This window comes from Vigna umbellata, chromosome 2 (genome assembly GCF_029865625.1).
Source record: "Vigna umbellata cultivar VRB3 chromosome 2, Vumbellata_1.0, whole genome shotgun sequence".
NCBI classification, from domain to species: Eukaryota; Viridiplantae; Streptophyta; class Magnoliopsida; order Fabales; family Fabaceae; genus Vigna; species Vigna umbellata.
Window position 1 is genome coordinate 5,192,322 of NC_142166.1, and position 24,437 is coordinate 5,216,758.

The 24,437-nt window shown below is 31.7% G+C and overlaps 3 protein-coding genes and 1 long non-coding RNA gene across 8 annotated transcripts; 2 read left to right on the forward strand and 2 right to left on the reverse strand.

Moving 5' to 3' along the window:
* The first annotated feature begins 59 nt into the window (after positions 1-59).
* Positions 60-2,720, forward strand: LOC148203254 (uncharacterized). 4 transcript variants are annotated; one of them, XR_015784516.1, is made up of 4 exons: positions 60-1,517; positions 1,601-1,672; positions 1,968-2,322; positions 2,418-2,720. It is a non-coding gene; the product is annotated as an uncharacterized LOC148203254 (long non-coding RNA). The 4 variants fall into 4 exon arrangements; XR_015784517.1 differs by having other exon boundaries at positions 60-1,155; XR_015784515.1 differs by having other exon boundaries at positions 60-751; positions 892-1,672.
* Positions 2,721-7,957: 5,237 nt separating this feature from the next.
* On the reverse strand, positions 7,958-8,765 carry LOC124831062 (uncharacterized). The gene has a single exon (XM_047304948.2). It carries the CDS (start codon positions 8,660-8,662, stop codon positions 8,129-8,131), a length of 534 nt encoding a protein of 177 aa, XP_047160904.1. The 5' UTR covers positions 8,663-8,765; the 3' UTR covers positions 7,958-8,128.
* Positions 8,766-13,749: 4,984 nt separating this feature from the next.
* On the forward strand, positions 13,750-18,424 carry LOC124831063 (nucleotide-sugar uncharacterized transporter 1-like). Its single transcript, XM_047304949.2, has 7 exons — positions 13,750-14,021; positions 15,217-15,368; positions 15,473-15,681; positions 15,751-15,844; positions 16,696-16,862; positions 16,976-17,146; positions 17,726-18,424. The coding sequence occupies exons 1-7, from the start codon at positions 13,949-13,951 to the stop codon at positions 17,997-17,999; spliced, it is 1,140 nt and encodes a 379-aa protein (XP_047160905.1). The 5' UTR covers positions 13,750-13,948; the 3' UTR covers positions 18,000-18,424.
* An 834-nt stretch (positions 18,425-19,258) lies between these two features.
* On the reverse strand, positions 19,259-23,556 carry LOC124831057 (auxin efflux carrier component 2-like). Of its 2 annotated transcripts, none has more exons than XM_088107573.1 (6): positions 22,277-23,556; positions 20,679-20,874; positions 20,452-20,537; positions 19,960-20,117; positions 19,765-19,841; positions 19,259-19,668 (listed from the first exon to the last, which is right to left on the reverse strand). In XM_088107573.1, the coding sequence occupies exons 1-6, from the start codon at positions 23,295-23,297 to the stop codon at positions 19,608-19,610; spliced, it is 1,599 nt and encodes a 532-aa protein (XP_087963699.1). In that variant the 5' UTR covers positions 23,298-23,556; the 3' UTR covers positions 19,259-19,607. The 2 variants fall into 2 exon arrangements, with proteins under 2 accessions (XP_087963699.1, XP_047160900.2); XM_047304944.2 differs by having other exon boundaries at positions 20,679-20,886; positions 22,277-23,552.
* Between the last annotated feature and the right edge of the window lie 881 nt (positions 23,557-24,437).

Below are 24,437 nucleotides of genomic sequence, written 5' to 3' on the forward strand. Positions count from 1 at the left end.
TTATTACCTCCTCTCCCGCACCTTATTTCCTTTTAATTCCCTAAATGTGTCCTAATTTTCTCCCTCCTTTCCCGCTGCCTTCATTAAAATTTTCCCCAAACCCCGTCCCCGCACCACAATCTTCCCTGCTTCGTGTTCGTGGAGCATCTCTTCCAGCTGCATTCATCAAATTTTCCCCCAAACCCTTTCCCCGCACCACAATCTTCCCCTGCTTCGTGTTCGTGGAGTGTCTTCCCCTGCTTGGGTTGAGCGTCGAGGTTGAGGTGGCAAGGTCGAGGCGGCGAGGTCGAGGCAGCGAAGTCGAGACGGCAAGGTGGAGGCGGTGGCGTCGAGGACTCTGCTGAAGGCAATTTTTATCAAACTGAAGGCGGAGATGGCAGATTGTTTCGTCGTGGCTAAGGAGAAATGTGCTAGCTTCCCAAGGAGAATTGGTTCCCTTTAGGGCTGCGAGGATTAGGGTTGCGAAAGGGGTTTTGAGTTCCAAGGGTGTTGGGAAGCTGATTGGTTGGGGATTGGTGCTTGTGAGTGGGAGGAACATGTGGTTGATGAATCAAATGGGTCTGATTGGTGGTGATTTGGGAAAAAAATGTTTCTATCAGAGCATTCTAGCAAGGTTCATCAACAGATACCAATATACGGTGAAGTTGAGAAACGATATATTCATGATCCACTACTTTCTCAGTTAAACAATAGGGTTTGGGTGAAGCTAGCCAAGATTTCCATGATATAGATTACTGCAAGAAAATATTTGGTATGGGAAATGTATTTAACCCTGAAATTGACGTTGTTTTAAATTGCAAATAGATGATTGAACTTAGTTTGATAGTTGTTTAAACTGTTAGATATATTGAGTTATTTTTGATCAATTTACAACTTCTGTTATTGATTTAGTTGGTTAATGTTGACAAAAACACTGCTGAAAAACAATGAGTATTCGAACTATGAAGATCAAAACCAAGCTGAACTAGGAAAGGAAAATCAGAGACTTACATTCTGCATTTAATTCCTAACATACACAAAGTACAAGAGGACTGTGGCGGCATTCTACAATCTCATCGCTCATTCATTACCCCTTCTCATAAAAGCTGCTAATATTATATGGGCTCAAGACAGGAGACAAGCAGAATATACACAACATGGAGCTTTAAGAGTCAGGTTGCTCTGATTTCACTCTTGCACCTGATGATGATGCACCACTTCCATTCTGAAGATGAGTAAATAATAAGTTTCAAAAGTTCAAGACAGTAGATTGATATTTTCTAATTTGGCTGACATTCACACACCATGCTTTCGATTGAGAAATAGTACTGACAAAATTGTTCTGTGCATCGGCTCCTTAAAAGCTTCACACACAATCATTGTTTTCGTTGCAGCATCCATCAACAGGACTTGGTCAACACTTCCTTTCTTGTTTTGTAGCTGAATCCTACCATTAAGTAAAACTCATGAGATTTCAAGAAGCAGGAATGAATAACAAAAATCAATTGCTTACTTTTATTGAGAGAATTGAAGTAAAAGTAGGTGTAAATTATGAGGAACCAAGTAGATTGCAAGAAGGATGGTAATATTTATTAATTTGCTTATTGTCTTATATATGCAGATTGAAGCTTTGACAGCAGAAAATCAATGACTAAATGGAAAGCTGGAAAATGCTCTGGGCAAAATAGAAGTGGTATGTTACAACGTTATTATCGTAGGCTCCCTTCATCTTGACTTAAAATTATGCACCAAAAAGTATTGCTATTTGATACTTAAATTTGCTAAAAGTCTTACTGTTTCAGAATTTTGTAGTTTCATTTAGGTAAAGATGAGTAAAGGGTTAGGGAGAATGTTGTTTTTGTATTTGGTTGGAAGGTAGAAAGCAAGCATGGAAGCTAATGAAAAAGTATAGTTGGCATGATTTATATACTTATTTGTAAATATTTTAGTTCTTTGTTCTATTATTTTTTTACTTTTAATAATTTCAGGGTTCCGGCCACACACCTCCACAGTTGAAACCTGATGAATGTTTTGACATGATGGATATCTAAGATGGCTTTGCTGGAAATTAAAATTCAAGGTCCGAATTTTTACTAATGTAATTGTTATTTTGACTATAAGAAATTTATATTTGATATTATAATATTATGATTTTTTGGATGATAATATAATATTATGGTTATTGTCTAAACATATTTGATTGTTAAGTATTATAGTCCTCGATTTCAAAAGAAAACTAATTCCAGTGTTGCTTCCCATCAATAATTGGATGAGGGAATGATCCTTCGAGTGAAACTTTGAATGCCGAAACAAATAACCAGAAGTTGGAGCTTTCGGTGCAAGGTTTGATTTTTCACTAGGCATTTGTTTTCTTGATTACGTACAATGTTTTAGGGTACTAAATTTTGATGCTTAATATTTGTTTATATTGTTTTAAGGTTACCTACAAGGATACTAGTGGGTCATCAAAGGAGAAAAAGAGATAATGTCAATCGTAATAAAAGGGCTCACTCAACTACTCTGCTGGATTTTACACTTTAGAGTATTTTAATGGGAATTTTTAAGTAATTATGTGAGGTTGTTATTGTATCATAGGTTTTAAAGAGGACTTTATTAGTTTATATGTTAGTTTATTAGAAGGTGTAATTAGGTATAAATGTAAATCATTATTTGAACAATTTGTTGTATTAAAACATGTTTACTATTTATTTTATAATATTCAATTTTAATTTTTCAAATTATTTGATTGATATATTAAAGAGTTTTTATCAAAATTAGAAATAATAGAAAAAAAATCTGAATTGCATATTCCCGGTTTTAGGAAAATCCCGACTAATACCGGCAGTTTTCACAGAACCCCCGCTAATACCGGCGGTTTTCATAGAACCCCCGCTAATACCGGCGGTTTGCACAAAACCCCCGCTAATACCGGCGGTTTTAAAAAAACCGCCGGAAATTACTTAGCGACACAGCTTTTCCCAACGGTTTTTCTAACCGCGGGTAACGTATTTTCCGGGGGTTAAAACCGCCGGAAACGAAAAAAATAACCCCTGGTAAAATTGTAAATTTTTGTAGTGATTGACTATCCATGTAAGCCCTGAACTTCTGAATGTCTTCTGTGTTGGATTTTGATGCAGGCGCTTCATATTTTCCTCTTAATTAAACTTTATGCACTTATGCGAGGGTACTTCTTTTATCTGTTGTACTGTTTTGTTTTAGCAGAATTTTATTACAATCCACTGCACTGTATTTTTGAGACTTTATCTGCACCCGCTGAAGATGGTGAAAATGGAGACAAAAAGCAAAACGCATAAATTTCCTAAGGCTTAATATCAATTTTTGTCTTTAGTTTTGTTAAGTGTTTCAAAATTATCCTACTTTTTTTAGATGTTTATAGTTGTTTTATATTTTGTAAAAACGGTTCAAATAATTCTTTTTGCTTACGACGTTAAAAACGTTAATAATGTAATTGTCACCTTAGCGTAATTATTACCCTAGCGAAAAGTGAATGAGTTGTCCGTGATTGCGTGGCAAGTTCAGGTCAATTGACTTGACAAAATATGTGGAAATGTTAAAAGTTGAAGTGATGGAGTAAAAGGAAAGGGTTAAGGTTCATACAAAGCGCCACCATATGGCGACCATGCCGCCATTAGTGCCACCACAAGTTCATCTTCTCGCGCAATCAAACCTCCATAGCCACCACGCCATCAACCTCCTTGCGTGAACATCATATCGTCTTCGTTCCGAATTGTAGAACCACCACCCACTTTTACTATGCACCTTCAAAATTCATGACGACTTGCACAAAATCAGAAATGCATCAAACCCTAAATCGTGTTTCGCCTCCACCGTAACCATGCTCGTTCAATTGTGACGGTGCTTGCAGAAAAATCCCAAACCGTGATTCACCCCTTCGAACCCTAATTGTGAGTTCCTTCTCCCTAGATTCAAAACCAGCATAGAAATCAAAAAAGCCCAAAAAACTAAATCGCCTAATTCGAACCTCCACGGCCAACATTCGAAAGCACTAACCTAAATCGCGCCGCAACGGCAAGTTCATCTCCTTCATCACCTTTGCGCCGCAAGCAATTCTCCTCCATCTTCGTCTTCTCCACGAACTTGAAGAACCCATATCGCGTTCTTGCGAACCACCATGTCCAATAAACATCTCCTTCTTCGCAGCATTATCTTCTTCATCGCAAAAGAAACGCGAACATTATCTCCATTAATCTCCGGACCTACAAACAGAGAAGGAACCACAACATAGAAATCTCCTTTAATCACACCACCGCGAGCTTCTTCATGCAATGGAAGAACCAGTCGTTGTCACATATGAGGGTTGAAAATCCTAGTTCAAGAAGGAGAGAACATATCTCGTGCTGCAAACACCATTATGCAATTGTGCGAATCTCTGATTTGGAAAGGAAGAGGACTACCACGTGGCAGTTTCTCATTGGCTGAGCTTGTTCACGCAATCACTAATTGGACAACTCATTCGTATTTTGCTAGGGTGACAATTATAAGTTAGTGTTTTAAACTCCATAAGCAAAAAAAATCTACTTGAATTGCTTTTACAAAATATGGAACAACATCGGAAAAAAAAAATAATATCACTTTAAACACACCTAACAAAATATAGACTAAAATTGGTATTAAATCATTTCCTAACAAATAAATACCAAACAATATTCATTTTTCTCGTTATTTACTATACTATACTTAAAGTTAGTACATAAAAAATTAATTATTATTAATATTATTATTATAATTCATTACAATTTTTAATATTGGTATTATTAATTGTACTTTTTATAATCTATTATTTTAATATAAAAATTCAATATTAGAATAATATTTATCTTTTATTAATTTGTTTAAAATGATAAACACTCATGATTAATTTTTTTTATATCATCATACTCTTTATTAAAATATTATAATTATAACACTTAAATATAATTATATAAACAACTTATTTATTTAAACATACTAATAATTATATTATCTTTCATAATATAAATTAAAATCATTGGTGTTGTTATTAGTAACAAATAATTCCTATTCCATGAATTTATGATAAAAAATTTATTTAATATAATATTTAACTAAAAGGTCTAATTCTAAATTTTAATTATATAATTACATATCCCTAATATATTATTATGGTAATTTTATAATTTAATACAAATTTCATATTAAAATGTTATTTTTTAATCTTAATATTAATTTCAGATGCCAATATCTCTCAATATATTTTTCTTCGTCTATATCTACGATGTTTCTATTCATAATTTTTAATATCAAATTTATGCTATATGTCTACGTTTTACTTGAACAGTCATTCATATATACTCATTTCACTTTAATATAAACATCACTAATAAATTATTATGTAAATTTTATAATATCTAAATATTATTGGTTAATCTCAATATTATCATTCTAAACAAAAAAGATAAACAAGTACATACATATTAATATCTGATTATTATAAATTTAATGTCCGATAACAATATCTACATATATTTTTATTTAAAAATATTAATCTCAAATTCATTTTTCTCTAACCTTTTTGAATAAGGATTACATTTCACATATTATTCAATATGTCTACATTTTATTTTAATAACGATTTATGTATATTTAATTTTAATATAATATATGACTCAAAAGTTTAATTGTAAATTTTAATCATATAACAATATTGTTTTACTACACATCACTAATTAATTGTGTCAATTTAAAATAAACAAATTAATATCTAAATATTATTTTTTAATCTTATTATTATATTATTATTATTCCTATTATTTTTATAATCTATTACTCTAACATAAAAATCAATATTAAAATAATAATATTTTTTAATTAATTTGTTATAAAAAAAACCTATAATTAATTATTTAGTTTTTTTCATATTATTCAACTCTTTATCTAAATATTATATTTATAATTATACATAATTATAACACTTAAATATAATAATATAAATAAATAATTTATTTAAATATATTAAATTTTTTAATACAAATTAAAACAAAAACAAAAAAAAAACAACTACTTGTATGCACACTAGTAAGCACTGAAACATAATGCCACCAAGATCCCTTAATTAGGATATTCGAGTACCATATATCAAGCATTAAAAAGCAAGAGTATACAACAGATCACACAGTCACTAGGTTTAGAAATGTAAAAAAAGAAAAATGAAAAAGAAGGTATCTATAGACAAACTACAAAACGCCAACAAGCCAAACTTAGGAACAATATAACATAACGCACTCAAAGAAAGAGATATATATCTCCGGGTGAAGAACAATTGGATTACTGATTGCGAGGAATCCTCATATCGGTAAAGTTGACATGGTTTATTGGCTATTAATATAACATTTATTTGTTATAATGAAATTGATTACAAACCTTACCGCTACAGGCTTGACTTTCACAGGTCATAATTAATTTGTAACCTAAATCTTCCTCCAAAAAGCTGAAAGACAGCATATACACGAATTTAATATTTGTTTCAATCACAACTTCTATCACAATAATCATGTTCTATATATTGAGAAGACATTACCCAGAAAACTCAGTAGTACCCCGGTTTGCCACTCCCTATGCTGGACCATGTGGGATGCAAGGTGGGGAGGAAGTTAGAGGAAAATTAGTTCCATAGCCAAGGGGAATCTGTCGTGTAACAAAATGCAACAAAGAGGATGGAGAAAGACAATGAGGGAAGAAAAGAGCAAACCTAATCAAGACCAAAAATCCTTTTGCGTGGTCATTTTTAAACTTTTGATTTCAGGGTTACTAATGAGATCTAAGGCTTGGTATGGGAACTAGGATTGAAGGCAAAAGTGGAGGCCAATAAGCCTTAGTGAGAAAGAACTTGGTCCCACTTGAGTTAAGCCTTTTGGTAATGAGGAAAGAACTGCAATAACTGATTGATTTGAATTTGACTTAGATCATATGAAAGTGAAACTAAAAAAAAATAATCTTGCACTCTTAGAATTCTATTGCAAGTTCTTTGGAATATCAACTGGGTATTAAAGAGGAGATTTTCACCTTCTATTAGCCAGATGATAATTATCAACAGCAGGGGTGAGCAATAATCAAGTAACTTTCTGCTGCTGCAAATATCCCAGGACATATATAAGAAAGAAAGATTATTATAAAAGGTATGGTCGAATAAACTTCTATATAAATATTCTAGATGAAGAAAAGAACAAAAGAATTAAAATAAGATTTTTCTTAGGTTAAATCATCTTGTGCATAAATTAATCTGTAAAAGATTTCTCATATTAGTTTCACTAAATGACGATTTCTAACATATTATAAACTACTTTTAGTTATTAGAGAAACTTATTTCATTTTCTTTTTCTTATTTTCTTCTCCTAAAAGTGTTTATTGAGAAGTTCATCTAAACAAGTCTAATGTTCAAAATACAACAAAGACAAAAATTGATGTTTGAAGTACCTGGATTCTAGCATAGTGTTACAGGAAAAGTAGTGAAGATTTACTTGGTACAAGAGAGGCCTATTGTGGGTTTGTAGCGGTCAACAACACAAGCCACTATTGTTCTAAGTAATTGAAGCAAGAAGAATGCAGGACATTCAATCACAAAACAGAGGGACACACACACCATATCAACAAGAGCAAGATCATCCCACAACAACTAAAAAGAAAAGTATAGATAAAGCTCACACACACAACACAATCAGCCAATCCATAATGGAATCGCTACTTCCATTTTCAATGTCAAGTTTTTTTTTCTCCTAGAATTGTCTGCAATCCCTAATCTAACCGCCTCATAGTAATAATGAAGAAAACATCCAAACACTAAATAGGGTGTTTAAGTGTATAAGAACGAGGCAGTTCACCAAACACGATTGCCCCTAAACAAACATGCCGCAATCCACAATTAACACTGACCACGATCCGAACAACACGCACAAATCACATTCAGAGAGCACGTCAAACAAACAAGAAAACTCAGCTGTGACACAATAATTTTACTCCAAAAAGTACATTCCATATAAATAACACCAAATCAGATCCAATTACCATATCCATGTAATTCCATCAACCCTAGAAACCGCGAAAACGAAACCTCATCAAAAGTGAAACTACAAATGACTTAAAGCGCACGAGTTCATCTGAGATAGGCGGGGATCTTAATGCGGATGAAGAGCATGCTCATAACGTAAGCGAGGACGACGGAGGAGACGCCGGCGGAGGCGTAGGAGACCTTGACGGACTTCGGGCGGTTGCGGTCGAGCGCGAGATCAAGGAGAATGATGCCGATGCCGCCGAGCACGAACATGAAGCCAGAGGAGAGGCCTTCGATGATGTACTGCCCGTTGACGCGGCCGGACATGAAGACGACGGGGCGCACAGAGCCGGTGTAGGGATCCTGCATGGAGCCGATGCCGGGAGGTTCCACAATGATGTCGTAAACGATGCCGGAGACGACCATGAAATAGGTGAGGAGGAGGAGGGCGAAGACGGCGTTGGGGGAGGGGAGGGTCAGGGAGGGGAGTTTGAGGCGGAGCCGCGGGGGGCGGAGGAAACTGAAGGGCAGCACCCGGAGGAGGTGGAAGATCGGATCCAGCGACGCGCCGGAGGAAGCGCCACCAGAGGCGGAGGAGGAGGGAGGCTGGGCCGCGGGCTCCGATTTGGCTCGCATTTTCCGGGTCGGGGCTTCTCGAGAGAAGAGCAGTGAGTTGGTTTTGTTATGTGTGAAAATGTAATGAAAGGGTGAGTGAGTCACACGGTGTGTGTGATTGGTTGGTTAGTTTCAAAATTAGAGTTGAAAGCACAGAAAACAAGATTTTAGAAGTTTACTTGGATTTTCCTTTTCATTTATTTCTTTATTTTAAATTATTTATAAAATATACAAACAAATCACCAATTTAGTTTTCTCGAAATTAAGAAATATTAAAATATTTTATTTTAAAATTTATTATTTCGTTTAACTATCAAAATTATCGTTTAAATTATATTTTTTAATTTTAAATTCTAAATAAACTCATATTTGACTTAATATTTTATTAAAAAAAAGAAAAAAAACGAAATAACAAATTAAACATATAATAAAAATAAATCATAGTCCAAAAAAAATTATTACAATATGTTTTGCTAAAATTATTTTATACTTTGAATTTTATATCAGAAAAAAAATTGTCAATATATTAAAAAATTTATTATTAGTCAATCTTCTTACATCTAACAAAAGAATATTTTTAAGTTTTTAGAAGTTTTTCTTTAAAGTATTTAATATTAACTTTTTTACCCATATAAAATTTTCTAATAGTTTAAAGCGATTCATCATATTTAGTATTAGAATCTTTTCTATCATCAAATATATTAGTTCATTTAGAAGTTATTTTTAATTTTTTTTACAAAATAAGTGTTTTTGTATGTCATATGACTAATAACTGTTATTGAACTATTATGAGTTTAATCTAATTACTGTAATCTCTCCAAACTATTCACAATGGAAATGACATTCTCCAAATAAGGCATATCAGTCAAGGAGTCAAATTCCACGTGCAAACCATCATCTAGATTCTTAACTAGAGAATATTCATTCACAATACAAATATTATTATGATTAATCATCATAAGCTTAAACTACAACTAAGCAACATGTTGCACATAAAAAACTGAATCATAAGCTCTATCATAGGCTCATTATAAGTTTCACAATAGGCTTTATCATAGGTTCTATCATAAGTTGCACCAATTATTTTCTCCCCACACTAGTGCAAAATATAGATATTATAATAGGATATAACATTGGTTCTTGAAGAAACAATCTTGAAGAAACAATGTAATTTTTTATGTGATGACATTTTTGTAAATATTGGAAACGATATAACATCCATTGTTAGATGAACCAATGTAATATATTTTTTAATTTCTTAAAATATATACCACAATAGTTATACTGGAGAACCAATGTAGTATTCCCTTTTTATTCAAACCAGGATGTTTGGTCTCCCATTTTCTCATTCTTAGTTTTTGTACTTTGAAAGTCTCTCTTCCTTCATTTCCATTGTGTGTTCATAGACCTTAATTTTCCTTCATTCTCTTCCAATTTTCATGCATTCAAAACTTTCATTCATGTTCCAAACTCTTGCATTCATAAACCTCCCTCTCATAATTGTTCGAGTGCCTCAACATTTAAGCAACAGTGGTTCGTGTTTGTTTTTGTTATCACTCCAATTGTGGTTCCCACTTGAGCTCTGGTGATGTATCATTGCAAATCCAGTGTCTCATGGTGGTTCGTCATTGCAAATTCAATGGTGCATTGTTGCAAATCTGGTGGCTCATTGTCACATATTTGGTGGCTTGTCATCGTAAATTTGATAGTCTCTGTTAAAGATCCATCGGTTGTCATTGCAAATCTAGTGGCCCATGTTGCAAATCTGGTGACTCTTAGAACAAATCCTAACTTTCACATATCCAGTGTTGTGAGCCCTAAACTCTATGCCTCCAATAACTCCCCCTGGTTTCATGCACTTTGCTACTATTAGAATCCCGCAACATAATGTTTGCTTGTGGACAAAAATCAAGAGGGAATTAAATTGGTTTCTTTAATAAAAAAAATTTCCTTTTAAAATTTTGACCTTTTTATAAATTGATTTTATAAATAAAATTGATTCTTTATAATTAACAATCATAAAGATAAAGATGGTAGGAAAAGAAGAAATTTACACAAGTTATTGGTTTAGATCAAAAGATCTTAACGTCTAATTGTTAATCTGTCTTAAAGAATGATTAATTAAACACTAAAAGTAACCAAAAAGTTACTATCACAAAGAATAAAGTTAAGGTTAGAAAGCACCTCTATTACAAAATTTTTATTAAGTACAAATATTTTGTTATCTCGTTTAGAATAATTTAAGAATTCCAATTTATCCTACGCTATTATTAATATGCCTCATGAATAATAAGATTCTATACATCACCAACAAAATATTTAAAAAAAAACCATATGTTTGTTGATGTTCAAAAAACTCATTGGAAACCAAATATAAGAAAATACATATTCTTCACAAATAACAGATCTTTCATATAATCCTTTCAAATAATAATTTGCTCCACTAAAAAAAACTATTTTATCTCCATCATTCAATTAAAAAAATTCTTTAACAAAAATTTCTCTGTCATTATGATGAAAAAATATATCAAATACAAATTTAGTTACAACAATAGAGCAATAGCATAATAAAATTGTCCCAACTTACAAAAACACATGGGAATACCAATAAAAGTAGAGTACATAAAGAAAACAAATAAAATAAAAATATTTTTGACATGGAAAATTTCTCAATACAAAAGGAAAAACCATTAGACCAAATAAAGAAATGTAATATGATAACAAAGGATAGAAAAGAATCTCCAACAAGTACATAAACAATGCATAAAATTATACAAAATAAAACAAACCAAATAAGAACACATCAAACCAAATAAGAAAATGGAAAATATTAAAGAAAGTAAAATAAGAGGTAACTTTCTCCTTCCTCGTAATTCTACATGACGATACAATTACCGAAAATAATATAGTAATTTTTCTTTTTTTTCTCTTTCACTTTGTTTACTTGAATGAATTTGGAAGAGAGTGATTGAATGAATTTGAGAGGATTTGAAGGTAATTTTTTTGTTGTTTATTTGAGTAGATTTGGAGATAAGTGAGAGTGAATTTGGAAGTAAATTTTTTTAATCTGTTACATCAATCAAATCCTACACTAATTCTCCCAAATTTTACTTCGAAATCCATTCTCACTTACCTCCAAATTCATTTAAATAAACAACAAAAAATTTACTTTCAAATCCTGTCAAATTCACTCAATCACTGAACTTTAAATCCATGAATAAAACCATTTTTTGCTGTTACTGAGCCTATTTAATGTATAATTCTAAACCCATAGATAATTGATAAAAGTTCTACATACTTTTAACCATTTCTCCACGTAAGATAGAAGCCATAACTAACATAAGTATAAATAGTATTAGCAGTATTGATATATTTTATATTTAGTACAATAAAAAAATTATTATATTAGAACAAAAACTTAATTCTATTAATTTTATTTAAATTTTGGTAATAAGTAAGATAATTGAACAAATATTTGACCTTTAGTAATAATCAGAAGTATTTATTGAATAATGTTAGTTATTATGCAACTATTCTTGAAAATAACCTTTTATTTTTTGTTTTCTCTTTGTAAATATAAAACCTTTAGTAGTTCATTTATTGATAATTGCATATTATTTCTTCTTTTATTGTAAATAATAAACATACGAGTTCAATTATCTTGAATTCAAACAAAATTAGTAGATTTAAAATTTCTGTATTGAAATTGTATTTTTTTATTATATTGAAAATAAAATATATCAATAAATATATTAAATCTATAATTTATATTACATTTTATTATTCTAATATTTTTAGATATTATTATTTTTCTCTAGAAACACTATTTTTTCTCTCTCGTAAAATATATTTTAGATAAAAGCATACATGCTTTGTTTATATTCAGACCGGGGAACTTCGCTTTCTGCCGACACAAAGAAATTTTGGCCCAGCACTGAAAAAGGAGCAACAACTTTGTATAGAGCCAATAAATGTGGTCCAATAAATCATATATTATTATTAGTTTCTATTATTATTAGATGTAGTAAATAATTAACTAACTTCTAAAATTTTCATTTTATTTTATGTAAGGAAAATTATTCATCTCGTCCTTCCCTGTTTTTATTTTTCTTTTAAATTACCAATCTTCTCATTATATCCAAGTTAACTGTTTTTAAGTTTAAAAAACGTGGTTTGGAAAAATACCTAACAAAATAATACGTGTCTTTTTAATTTTATATAAAAATTGGTTTTAAAATCCGCATGAAAAGGCTAATAATTTTTTTATAAGGATAAATATTTTCTACGAAGGTCAATTCTATTAAATCTGAATTTAATTATTATAACCACTAAAACTTTAAATATCAAAATTTAATAAAATTTAATTAATTTCACCAGATTTGGACTTTGGTGCCATTTTTTAGTATTTCTTTTACATAAGGTATCAGTCTAGTTTAAAATTTAAGAAAAAACCTATAATTTTTTATAAACTGATAAACTATTGAAAGACAGTATTGAGTAATAATACTATTGAAAACGATATTATTCATTCTTTGTATATTTAACAACATAACTATATTAAACTAAAATTAAAAATAAATTTCGCCTCAAATAGCTCACATATTAAATCAAACAAATAACAATGTGCAATTATAGTGTCTACTTAAATGAGTGCTAACAAAGTTAATTTTGAGTGGATTTCAAAATAATATAATTTATATATCTATATTTTTTATGAAAAATTTGAACAATAAATCTTAAAATAAATTTTTGGTCCAGTACAAAAACCATTTAAAATTACATTTGGGGTCTAACCAGGAAATACTATTGATTTCTATTTGAGAGCTAACTAATTTTTTCCTGTAATGTTAATAATGATATTTCCAGTTGAAACTTTGTCACACCAGATCATGATCAATTTTAATTTTAATTCAGAATCTAATGTTGACGGTGAAACCAGACAGACATATACTAAAATTTACCTGGTACCCGGTATTTGAAGTAATTATATACAACACCCGCAATGATGAATGTAAGTTCCGACAGCTGCCATTTTCCGCTGTCATCGGTCTTAATGCCACGTGTCATTGTTATTTTTTCTGCTGTTTTTGTTTTGTCTTGTTCCTTTTTTTCTCCGTCTACGCTTCTGCATATTTCGAATTCAACCAAACACGGCGCAAGAAACAGTTTAGCTTGCGAACACACTCACTCACTCCACACTTTGCTCTCACTTACTTACACATTCGTTAATTTACTTATTTATTCTCAGCTTCCTGGGACTTCTTCTCTAGGGTTTGGTCTCAGCAATCTGCCCTTTGCAATTGTAAAATGTTTAGCTTCTTCATTAGGAAAGGCGTCAGAAAGATCCTTAAGCGCAAAGACAGCGATGCTGGCGAAAAAGGTTCTCTTTTTATCTTTTTGTTTCATCAAATTTCTTGACTTTATGATTGCTTCTAGCTTTCACATTCTTGCCCATTTGTGTTTGGGGAGCATTTTGAACCATTTTTGTCAACTGAGGCTTGGTTAGATGGTACACTATTATCTGTGCTTTGATAATGATCAGTGAAGGTCGCTGTGCATAATGAAGATTCAGCATTGTTGCCTTCTGTGTGGATTGATGAGGATATACTTTGTGTTGCTTGTGCTCTCAAGTTGATAGTTTTACTTTGGATGTTACACTTTTGTGCCTTTCTATGGCATTAAGTTGACTTTGGTTTGTTTGCATAAATTTCTTCGTAGACACCCATAAGAAGAAAAATATTATTCATAAGTTAAGATTAGATTATGCATAAGCTAATCTATAAAAATTCTTTTGTATTAACTTCTCTAATAGCTGATTTAACTTTTAACAAACTAATTTTAGTTTATGGAGACAATTTTTTATTTTTCTCTTATTCTGTTACTTTTTGGATAGGTTCAATTCTTTTTTTGGTGAAGAGGCATATAGGTGGGACTTCTTTTGGATCTTTGAGTTTCAGGCTTATGTTTTTTCTTTTAATCTTTCTCTGCGTATAGATTTCTGTCAATGGCTGCATACCTCAACAATTTAGCTTTAGAGTGATACGCCACCATATGCGAAACCTACTCAGGTTAAGGCATGCTTTCATGAGAGGATTAATCTTGACCATTCATTTATGGTGTATGGTCAGGTTAGTTCCTTTTAAAGCATGTTTTCACTTCAGTATGTTAATAAGCTTGTATGAAGGATAGTGTATACTTTTTTAAGTTTTAGTGTTGTGTATTTTCCTTTACTTTGCTGCTTATAAGGGAGATATTTCTGTGTTGTTTTTGCTAAACAAAATTTAATTCTAGAGTAGAATCTAGTCCACGTGCCTCATTGTAATCCCATCAAGGACTTGTAGTAGGTGTAGAAATTGAGTTCACATTTGAAATGTAAAATATGAACTTGTATCTGTGTGGCCTTACAAGTGATTATGGAAAGTAAGAAGAGTTAATCTTGTTCCACACAACCATACACAAATAGTTCAGATAGGTTTTACTTGAAACAATTCTTGACAATCAATGGTTAATGCTGGCCCTGCCTTCGTGTTCACACTCAACATTCAATTCAAAGTTAAGTCATCCTATAATTGCAGGAAGAGCTTTGGAAGAAGTGAGAGCTTCTCTTTTTAATCAATTCCGTTCCTCCGAAGGCGCAAAGCGTCAACAGCAACGCATATGTGGTCCAGCTATTGCACTTTCCTTCAATTTTCTGGTTGCAGTTGGTATTATTTTCATGAACAAAATGGTTTGTTTACTCATTTTCCTCCTTTATCTGGTTTAAGCTGTGTTCTCTTTTGAAATTTCAAGGTTGTTATTTGCTGACTTTCTTAGGTTTTTGTTTTGTTTTAGGTGCTTCAAACTGTTCAATTCAAATTTCCTATACTTCTTACACTAATTCACTATGTAGTGAGCTGGTTCTTCATGGCATTACTAAAAGCATTTTCTCTCCTTCCGGCTTCTCCTTCCTCAAAATCAACTCCATTGTCTACTTTATTTACTCTTGGATTTGTTATGTCTCTATCCACGGGCTTTGCTAATGTCAGCTTGAAGTACAATAGGTAACAAACTATTCATATTTTTATTTAACGTATTTTTTTATACAGTTAATTTAATTTCTATATCTTCAGCATTGGTTTCTATCAGATGGCAAAGATTGCAGTGACACCATCAATAGTTTTTGCAGAATTTGTATTATATAGGAAGAAAGTTTCTTTCCCGAAGGTATGTGCACTCACTTTGGTTTTGCATTTATTTTTCGTAAGGAAAAAAATGAGTAGGACTATATGGATCTAGCAGGAATACCAAATACGAGCTTTTATGTAATAAAAATGGAAGAAATATAGACTAGTTTTGTACCAATAACTTTTTTAATTAAAACAACATTTATCAAGTTCCTGATGCGACCATTCTACATGAGGCAAAGTGTGAGACCTATTTATAAGACATGATATTATATATGTGTATCCAAAATCCTATCTAAGCAGTTCAAAATTATGTCATATAATAATTCTTTTTATTTATTAGATTGTATTATACTCCCTCCTGTCTTTTATATAAAAAGAAGCTAAATCATCAACCAATAGAAGTGGTTAAATTAGTTAGTTTTAGTTAATACCTTAACTTTAACCAAAAATACCCATAGAAAGTACTTAGTTGTAATATTTAGTGACAATACGCAAAATTCAAGGGATAATTTCTTTCCACCAATTAGTGACGTGTATTGTTAATTAGTCAATATTTGCATCCACTTGCATGGAGAATGTGTGCATTTCATCAATAGATTTCACAATAAATTATGGATATACATCTTAAAAGGGATAGATAGTTCTTACAACTAGGTAAAAATTATGCTCATTTGTTTCTTATGTAAAAGGCTGAAGGGAGTATTGTTTTTGGAAACCTTATCATCATCCCATCTAAGAGCTTTGGTTGATTTAGTTGGCCTAAACTTTCTTGCTACTAATGACATGTGTAATCCATATTCCAGAGCAAAGTTTCACCTTGTTTTCCTCTGGGAACTTTTTGTGATATTTTAGGTTTAAATGCTTACCAGAAAATTTGAAACATTTCAGGCATTAGCATTATCGGTGGTCTCTATTGGTGTTGCTGTGGCAACTGTGACTGATCTTCAGTTCCATGTATTTGGTGCTTGTGTAGCATTGGCATGGATTGTTCCGAGTGCTGTAAACAAAATCTTGTGGTCTAGACTGCAGCAGCAAGAGAACTGGACTGCTTTGTCGTGAGTAATTACATCTTTTATAATTTTTATCTTCATCTCCCTTCTTGATTCTTAGTTTCAATTTGTGAGAGAATTTCTTTCTATCCTATCTAATTTGTGGATTGATCAAACAGGCTAATGTGGAAAACCACACCCATTACTTTGATTTTCCTGGCTGCTATGTTACCCTGCTTAGACCCACCGGGTGTTCTTTCCTTTGACTGGAACTTCAGCAATAGTTTGGTAATTTTTGCATCAGCTATCCTTGGATTCTTACTTCAGTGGTCTGGTGCTTTAGCACTCGGGTACGTAAGATTTATAGTTGTTGAATAATTGTTTAGAAAGATATTTCAATTTCTTGTATAGAACATAGAATATTTTCTGTTAAATTTTATAGGGCACTTTATTATTTTACTGGCTGACGTTTGCACTAAGAATGAACTGTCACAATTTTGTTTTTTAAGTTGTGACAATACTATTCTTTACTATGAATTTTGGTATAGCAAATGTAATCTATTCATTCACCACTTGCATTTGAGTGCTATGTTTTGGATGATATATCTTTGTAACATTCAGAACATTATTGTCATCTTGCTTTTGTTTGGCTGAATGAACTATGGTCTAGAATCCAGACTCTCTGCTGAGTTTTTAGTGTTGTCTCTCTGCCAAGCCTTTAAAATACACTGATGTTGATATATTAAAAATGCTTTTAGTATATCTGAAAACATCAAAATCAGTGTCCATGAATGTATTTTGAAGGCTTAGCAGAGTGACAACACGAAAAGCTCAACAAAGAATCCAAATTTCTGTGGTTCCTGTGGTCTACTAATCTTCTAAAGGGTTGGCCTTTTCATATATTTTCTCTCTAACCCCTGAATTTGCAGGGCTACATCCGCCATCTCCCACGTTGTCCTTGGACAATTCAAGACCTGTGTCCTCCTTCTAGGAAACTTTTATCTCTTTGGATCCAATCCTGGCAAAATCAGTATCTGTGGCGCATTCACAGCTATTGCCGGTATGTCTATTTACACTTATCTTAATCTGAGGCAACAATCAAACAAGCCATCACCTCGACAGGCTTCCATTTTACCAAAATCTAAACTCAGCAAAGAAAATGGCAGCACCCATGATGGACATTATGGTGCAGAATCTGTCTAACTAAATTTCTAACTCCTCATTAAGTGTAGTTGTATGGCACATTAAGCAAACATTTTGGTTCTTTTTATTGTTTCTAGATTCTGATCTAACCATCTTGGATGCCCATAGTGATGTGTAAGCTATAATATATGATCAATAGAGGTACTTAGATACATGGGTCTCCCTATTCCACTTGCCAGCAACTGCTCTTAGAGACTTGGAACACCTACTGTACATAATGATTTGGTGCATTCCTCGCTAGAACTGTTTTTTCCTTTGCCTTTTATAGGAGTTCAAGCTGCATGTTGTTGTAGCCTAGAACAAAAACTGGTATTGGGCATTTTTGGCATTCACTATTTTGCTGGTATTCGTCTTTGTATGATACGAATCAACTTATATATTACACTTCAAGTATTTGAAGGCAAGAATCAATTTTTCATATAAAATAGGTTTTTATGCATTCTGTTGCGCATACAAAAGTGGATTTTGACAAATTATACCTTAGTGTCACAAACAAGTACAATAAGGACTAGGAATATATACAATTGTTATGCCATTTGAGAAATCGACAATTTCATTTCATCTGAACAACTGTAACCTGAAATATCACACCTTGGATACGCACGACTTTGGATGTTACATCCATCACTGTCGACCAACATCACTGTCTTACACAAGGAATGGGTTTGTGTCGTATTACAAAGAATAAGCCTGTCTAAGCAAAACACCAGACACACAAATATTCTTAGCATTCTCACTTCGAAAGATTGAAATTATTTTTTAAAATTGGTTTCTAATCTCATTAATAAGGAAATAGATATGAAAAAAAGTTCATATATGATGAGTGCTTATCAGTATAAACTTTATATAACAATACTTTTTTCTAGACAGAAGAGTTATTCTTCGTCTCTGTTTTATATTCTTTAAACTTATAATTATTAGAATTTATTTTTTGTAAATTTAGGTGCAACTAATAATGTTAAAAATAGTATTAGTTCAGCTTTTTCTCAAGGCATGTAGAAGTATATGGAGTGGCCAACACAATACAACTTTGGTACTTCATCATATATCATCCAATTAATTTTTTTAATTAATGTTATCTTGATTTTATTCTTTTATTATTGTCTTTGTTAAAAGAATCATTAATTCAAAGTTCTTATAACATCACTACTGTAACAACAATAAGTAAAGACGACATTATATTTATCTACTAAATATTTAATATTGAAAGATATCTGTTATGAATAAAAAGAAACAGAGCAACAAAGCAAAATTTAACGAGTCGTTAATCAACGAGATGATATTATTAATGGACAAGGTTACACTATTCCTTCATGATACATGAATAATGATAACAATACATTGAAAAGGTATGCAAAATAATGAAAGAAAGTTTTCACAGATAAAAATGTTTCCAAAGAGAAGAGTAACGGTCTCTTTTTTTTTAAAGAAAATACAATTATATAAATTTTAAAATAAAATTAAATAAACTAAAGGTGTTTAAATTTAACCCTAGTCCAATCCTAATGTAAACAAAAAATTAAATTTAACACTACTACAATCTGTATTTCGATTCGCAGCATAATGCTTCTCTTCAAAGCATAGTTGTTTTTCTAAGAAAAGTTTGAGTCAAAGAATCACGTAGTATACTATTGTTACTGGTAAAGCAACCACCATTCCAAAGATAACCCTGCAAAATTTATGAAATTAATTAAGAATTTCTATAGATGCTTTTAACCCCTCGATGAATACTATATTTTTATAATAAAAAAATTCACGCACTTACGCTGTGCCTAGTATGTCTGCATGGAGATTATATTCTTTGGCAAATATAAAGGGAATAATACCCGCTGGAAGAGAAGCCTACAAAATTAATTACACAATGGTGTCACAAATAATAGAATTTCAATATATACATATAAAGATAATCATTAAATGTTATTAATTAAATTGAAGAATTCAAAAGTGAGTTTTGTTTCACCTGGACCACTGCAACTTTAAAAAGAACTCCATTGATATCCATGACTTTGGAGGTTGCAAGAATCACCATTGGACCAACCAAGAACTTAACTAACATTGAAATCATAGCTCGGGTTTTCCCACAAGTAATGATTTTCGGTTGTAATCCCATGAACAGACCTGTTTAATTAAGAAAAGTAATCATCACCCTAAACACTAATTACAACTTATAATTTATGTATCATAAAAAAAAAGAAAGAAAAATAGAGATTGAATTTACTATGCACACTTCAATTATTTTCCTAACCATTATTTTTTCTAAAAGAAAACTACTACATTTTTAAAAATCCTCTAATTGAGATATATGTACAAGAAACCTGTGTTATAACTCATTCATGTGTGATGTTAGCTTAAAACTAATGAAGTAATGATATCGGAGAGATATATAAACCGCACCACAATTAATACTTTTGACCTAAAAGTTGTTTAGGGTTTAAGTTGAAGTGATACATACCTAAACTGAACATGCCCATTCCCAACCCAGCATTAGATATTATGTCTATGGAACCTTTTATTATAGATGGCATCTTCCAGTTCCATCTGATCACAGCCAAACCACAAGTTATAAATTTTTCATTATAGATTATTGAATGATAATACTATATAATTAAGGATTTTTTTTTTTCTAACTTTAGGCTGTGGTTTTCCATACATCAATGTAGAAAGAGACAGACGAAATACCTAAAAAATATGAGAGACCAAACAAGACCCAAAACACTTGCGTAGGTATTAGGGTTTCTTATGAGATTCCTCCAAACCATGGTGAGAATAAGCTTTATCATGACACTAGCACGAGGCATTTCTTTCCTTCTGTTTGAATCTCCTTCACTGTTGCCGTTCATCTGATTCCTCAATACAACACCTTCATTTTCAACATCTGCAGGCACAACTACATTTACAAAATGTGTCTGTTTTAATGATACATTCTATTACATTACAATATTACGAATAACATTAAGCAAATTTGACATTACATTATACCAACATCATGTGGTAATATTATATACTATTAACAATTATAATATTATTTTCCCACAACCTTTTTCATTGTCTCTTCCAAACCCTTTATATCTTATAACTCTTAAATGTTAGAGAAGGAATTAAATATAGAATTTCTCCCATCTTTCTTTTCAATTTGTATCTATATTAGTTCCGAACAAAACAAAAGAAGCACACAAAAAAAAATTGTTTTTTAATATTGCTGATCACTAGTTTAGAAAATTAAAGCTTATTTTTAAATTAGAAACGTGAATTTTAATTTCATTAATTTATTTTATTATAAATTTAATAATTAGTTTATATATTTATCAAAATACCTTTTTAAAAAAATTCGTTTATGAAATGGAAATATATCTGAAAACAAAAAATCTTAGAAAGCTCATAGAATATTCATGAAATATATAAACAGATACCCGATTAATTTATATGTTAAACTCTATACTTAATTACTAATTTGAGTAGATATTTTATTTTTTATTTTAGAAAATCATTTTTTATTTATAATATATTTCTTAAACTATAAACCATAGCTTTCACTGGATTAAACAAATTCAATATATATTTTAATACCATAAGCATTTAATTGTATATCCTTTAAAAGAATCGTTGATAAAATATTAAATATATAGTAATATAATATGAATGAATTGATAAATGCATAGTGTATATATATATATATATATATATATATATATTCTTAACGTAAAAGTATGCATCTATCTTAAAAGTATTATTTAAAAATAAATTATTTTCTAAAATTTAAAAATTAAAAAAATCATGCACTTAAAGTATATTTAAAAAATACGAGTGTATATGAAAAGTTATAGAGTGATCAAACCCATCATATCCAGCCCATATGGTTAAAGTTGGGGCTGATTTAAAATGAAAACAATTAAAATATTTCTTGAATTAATTATCCTATGGAAAATGTCTTTAGTTATGATTACTTTTTTAAGTTTAAAAGAAATAAAAAGTGAAATGTAATTATGTTCTACAATTTTTAAAGTCTAATTTTATCTAGTGTAAAGTATTTTAAGAACTTCACTTTTTGACTAATACGTACCATACATAGTTAATAAAAGAAAAGATTAAGTAGTTATAGTATATATTAAGCAAGTGTTTGAGGGTTATTAAAAGTTGATGATATAAACATGCATGATGTACGTTACTTGAAAAGTATAAGACTATATGTATTTCATTTATCCAGGATTCAGGGACAAAAGACAAAATATGTGAGTGCATGCAGCACGTGTAAATGTGATTATGGTGAGATAAAATACCTTTGGATGAACCAGTTTCGCTTGCAAAATCAACACCGTTTGAAGATTCCATGGTCTCAAACTCGTAAGACCCAACTCTATTATTCGCAGCATGTCTCACATTAGGATCAGAAGTTGGTGAAGCTGACATAAACATGTGCAAACCCTTGTTACTGTTTGTCTCCTTGTCCCCTGTTGGTTTCAGAAACGGATACGGAGAAACCAAATGATGACCAACGCTCTTGCTCCTTGGAAAACTCTTTTCATGAATTTTCGACATCCTCTCTCTTTTCAGACCATGTGGGTGCAAATCTGTGACACTAAAATTTGATCTTCCCAGCTTTGGTTCTCTAGATGACTCCTCTGAATAGATCTCAATCCCAGTGAGGTTTGATGCAACGGACACAGAACGTGACATGCTCCTCACCACCACGTGAACATTCCCATCTTCTCCGGTTTCTGCATTAGTTTCTAGCATCTCTCGACCACCCAGAGAACCGACATGTGAATCAACCCTAAAGGAGGATATAGTACCTGCTGTATCAGGGAAATTCTCCAGAATGAGTAGCTTAGCCGCTCTATATTCAAACATGAACCGCAAGAGTGTGTACCAAATCACACTCTGAAAAACCACAATTTGGACCGTGAGGGTGGCAGTGAAGTCTCCGTACATGGCTTTGAGAAGAGGAATCCCCACGATGAGCGTGTTGGGGAGAGTGGAGAGTGAGAACAGTGTGATGGTCCAGTCAAGGCTACCCCACTTTGTGAAAGAGTTCCACAGAACAAGTGCAACCAAAATCACAATCTTTTGAAGAGAGTCCGCGGCTAAGAACCTGAAGTTCATGGTGTAAGGGTCATTGTTGGATATGAAATGAAAACAGAGGAAGGGCACTGAAAAAACAGACACAAAACGGTTTATGCCAAGGCACTGTTCTGGGGTGAAGATCTTCCACCAACGGACGGAGCCGTATGCTAAGATCAAAGCCACATAGAGCGGCACAATGGCTGCCACTACATCATACACGTCGCTACCTTTGATCATGGTTGAAGCAAAATAAGGGTAGACAAACTATAGGGTGAGAGAAAGGAAAGAAGTTGTTGATTTCTTCTTGTGTTTAATTTCAAAAGAAAGTGTATATTTATATATAACACCAACCAAAAGGAACTTGGGAAAAGGGTGGCAGAGGAGTCCAAAATTCTGGACTCTTCTTCTATGCTGGTCTTCTCCTTACATACGTGTCTTCCTAAAGCATAAATTAGCATAAAAAAAAAGTGGTATCATTAAGAAAAATTGGAGAAAAAAAAAAGCGTGTAAGTTCTGTAATAAGCATTAGAGATAGTCACCTGTTGGGTGGGTGAAATTGAATGTGGAAGGTGCTTTTTCTTGTAGTACTATATTTCCCACAAGTTTAGCTGTCATTCGGTGCTTCAAATGGAATATCTTTGGCTTATCAGAAAGCCATTAACATGTTTTGAGACTCACCCTTGATCGAAAAGGTTATAAATTCCACGTGTAGTGGTATAATATGTTTTGCAGAATCAAACCATAGGCTTGTGTCTTGTGAATTTGCTTCTTCTGGTTCATTGACTTATATGCTTCTTGTTTGCAATCATCGTTTTGTATGTTTTGTCCCCTTGACTTGCATACACGTTATGTGTTGACAGATTCTAAATGTATGCTGAAAACTCAAATGCATTGGTCACACAGCTGAAAACTCAAATGCATCTTACTCAAATAAAAATAACTATTTTTTACTAATTAAAAGGTGTCGCATAAAAGAATTTATTTTTACTAATTTCAATTAAAAACTAACATTGTTTCTAGAATACTTTGTAGAATAAATTTTCGCATAAATTAAGAACAACTATAAATGTGCCCTTTATTTAAATAATTTTATTAAAAGTAAATTAACTTTACCGATAAAAGCTTTTTCTATCACAGATGTATATTCATCTAAGAATAAAAAATAATATTTTATCGAAAAGATTAATCAATTAATTTTTTTAAAAGGTTAAAATCGTGTTCCAAATGACACTTGCGTGTCGCAATCGGTCTCAAGATGATAATTTAATTTAAAAATACATAATTGTCGTCGGAGTTTATCGTGAAAAATTATAAAAAAAAAAAGTCTTAAATCTATCAAATGAATTTTGAGTTTGGTAGCCACAGATCCAATTTTCA

What these genes read in the sequence shown, in the direction of transcription:
- LOC124831057 (XM_047304944.2), bottom strand. Translation starts at nt 23,297, where the DNA reads ATGATCAAAGGTAGCGACGTGTATGATGTAGTGGCAGCCATTGTGCCG. An exon ending in CGAAACTGGTTCATCCAAAG is followed by an intron (nt 20,887 to 22,276) that starts GTATTTTATCTC and finishes TTGTAAATGTAG; the next exon opens with TTGTGCCTGCAGATGTTGAA. An exon ending in TTAAAGTTGCAGTGGTCCAG is followed by an intron (nt 19,842 to 19,959) that starts GTGAAACAAAAC and finishes TTAATTTTGTAG; the next exon opens with GCTTCTCTTCCAGCGGGTAT.
- LOC124831063 (XM_047304949.2), top strand. Translation starts at nt 13,949, where the DNA reads ATGTTTAGCTTCTTCATTAGGAAAGGCGTCAGAAAGATCCTTAAGCGC. An exon ending in TTATTTTCATGAACAAAATG is followed by an intron (nt 15,369 to 15,472) that starts GTTTGTTTACTC and finishes GTTTTGTTTTAG; the next exon opens with GTGCTTCAAACTGTTCAATT. An exon ending in TCTGGTGCTTTAGCACTCGG is followed by an intron (nt 17,147 to 17,725) that starts GTACGTAAGATT and finishes CTGAATTTGCAG; the next exon opens with GGCTACATCCGCCATCTCCC.
- LOC124831062 (XM_047304948.2), bottom strand. Translation starts at nt 8,662, where the DNA reads ATGCGAGCCAAATCGGAGCCCGCGGCCCAGCCTCCCTCCTCCTCCGCC.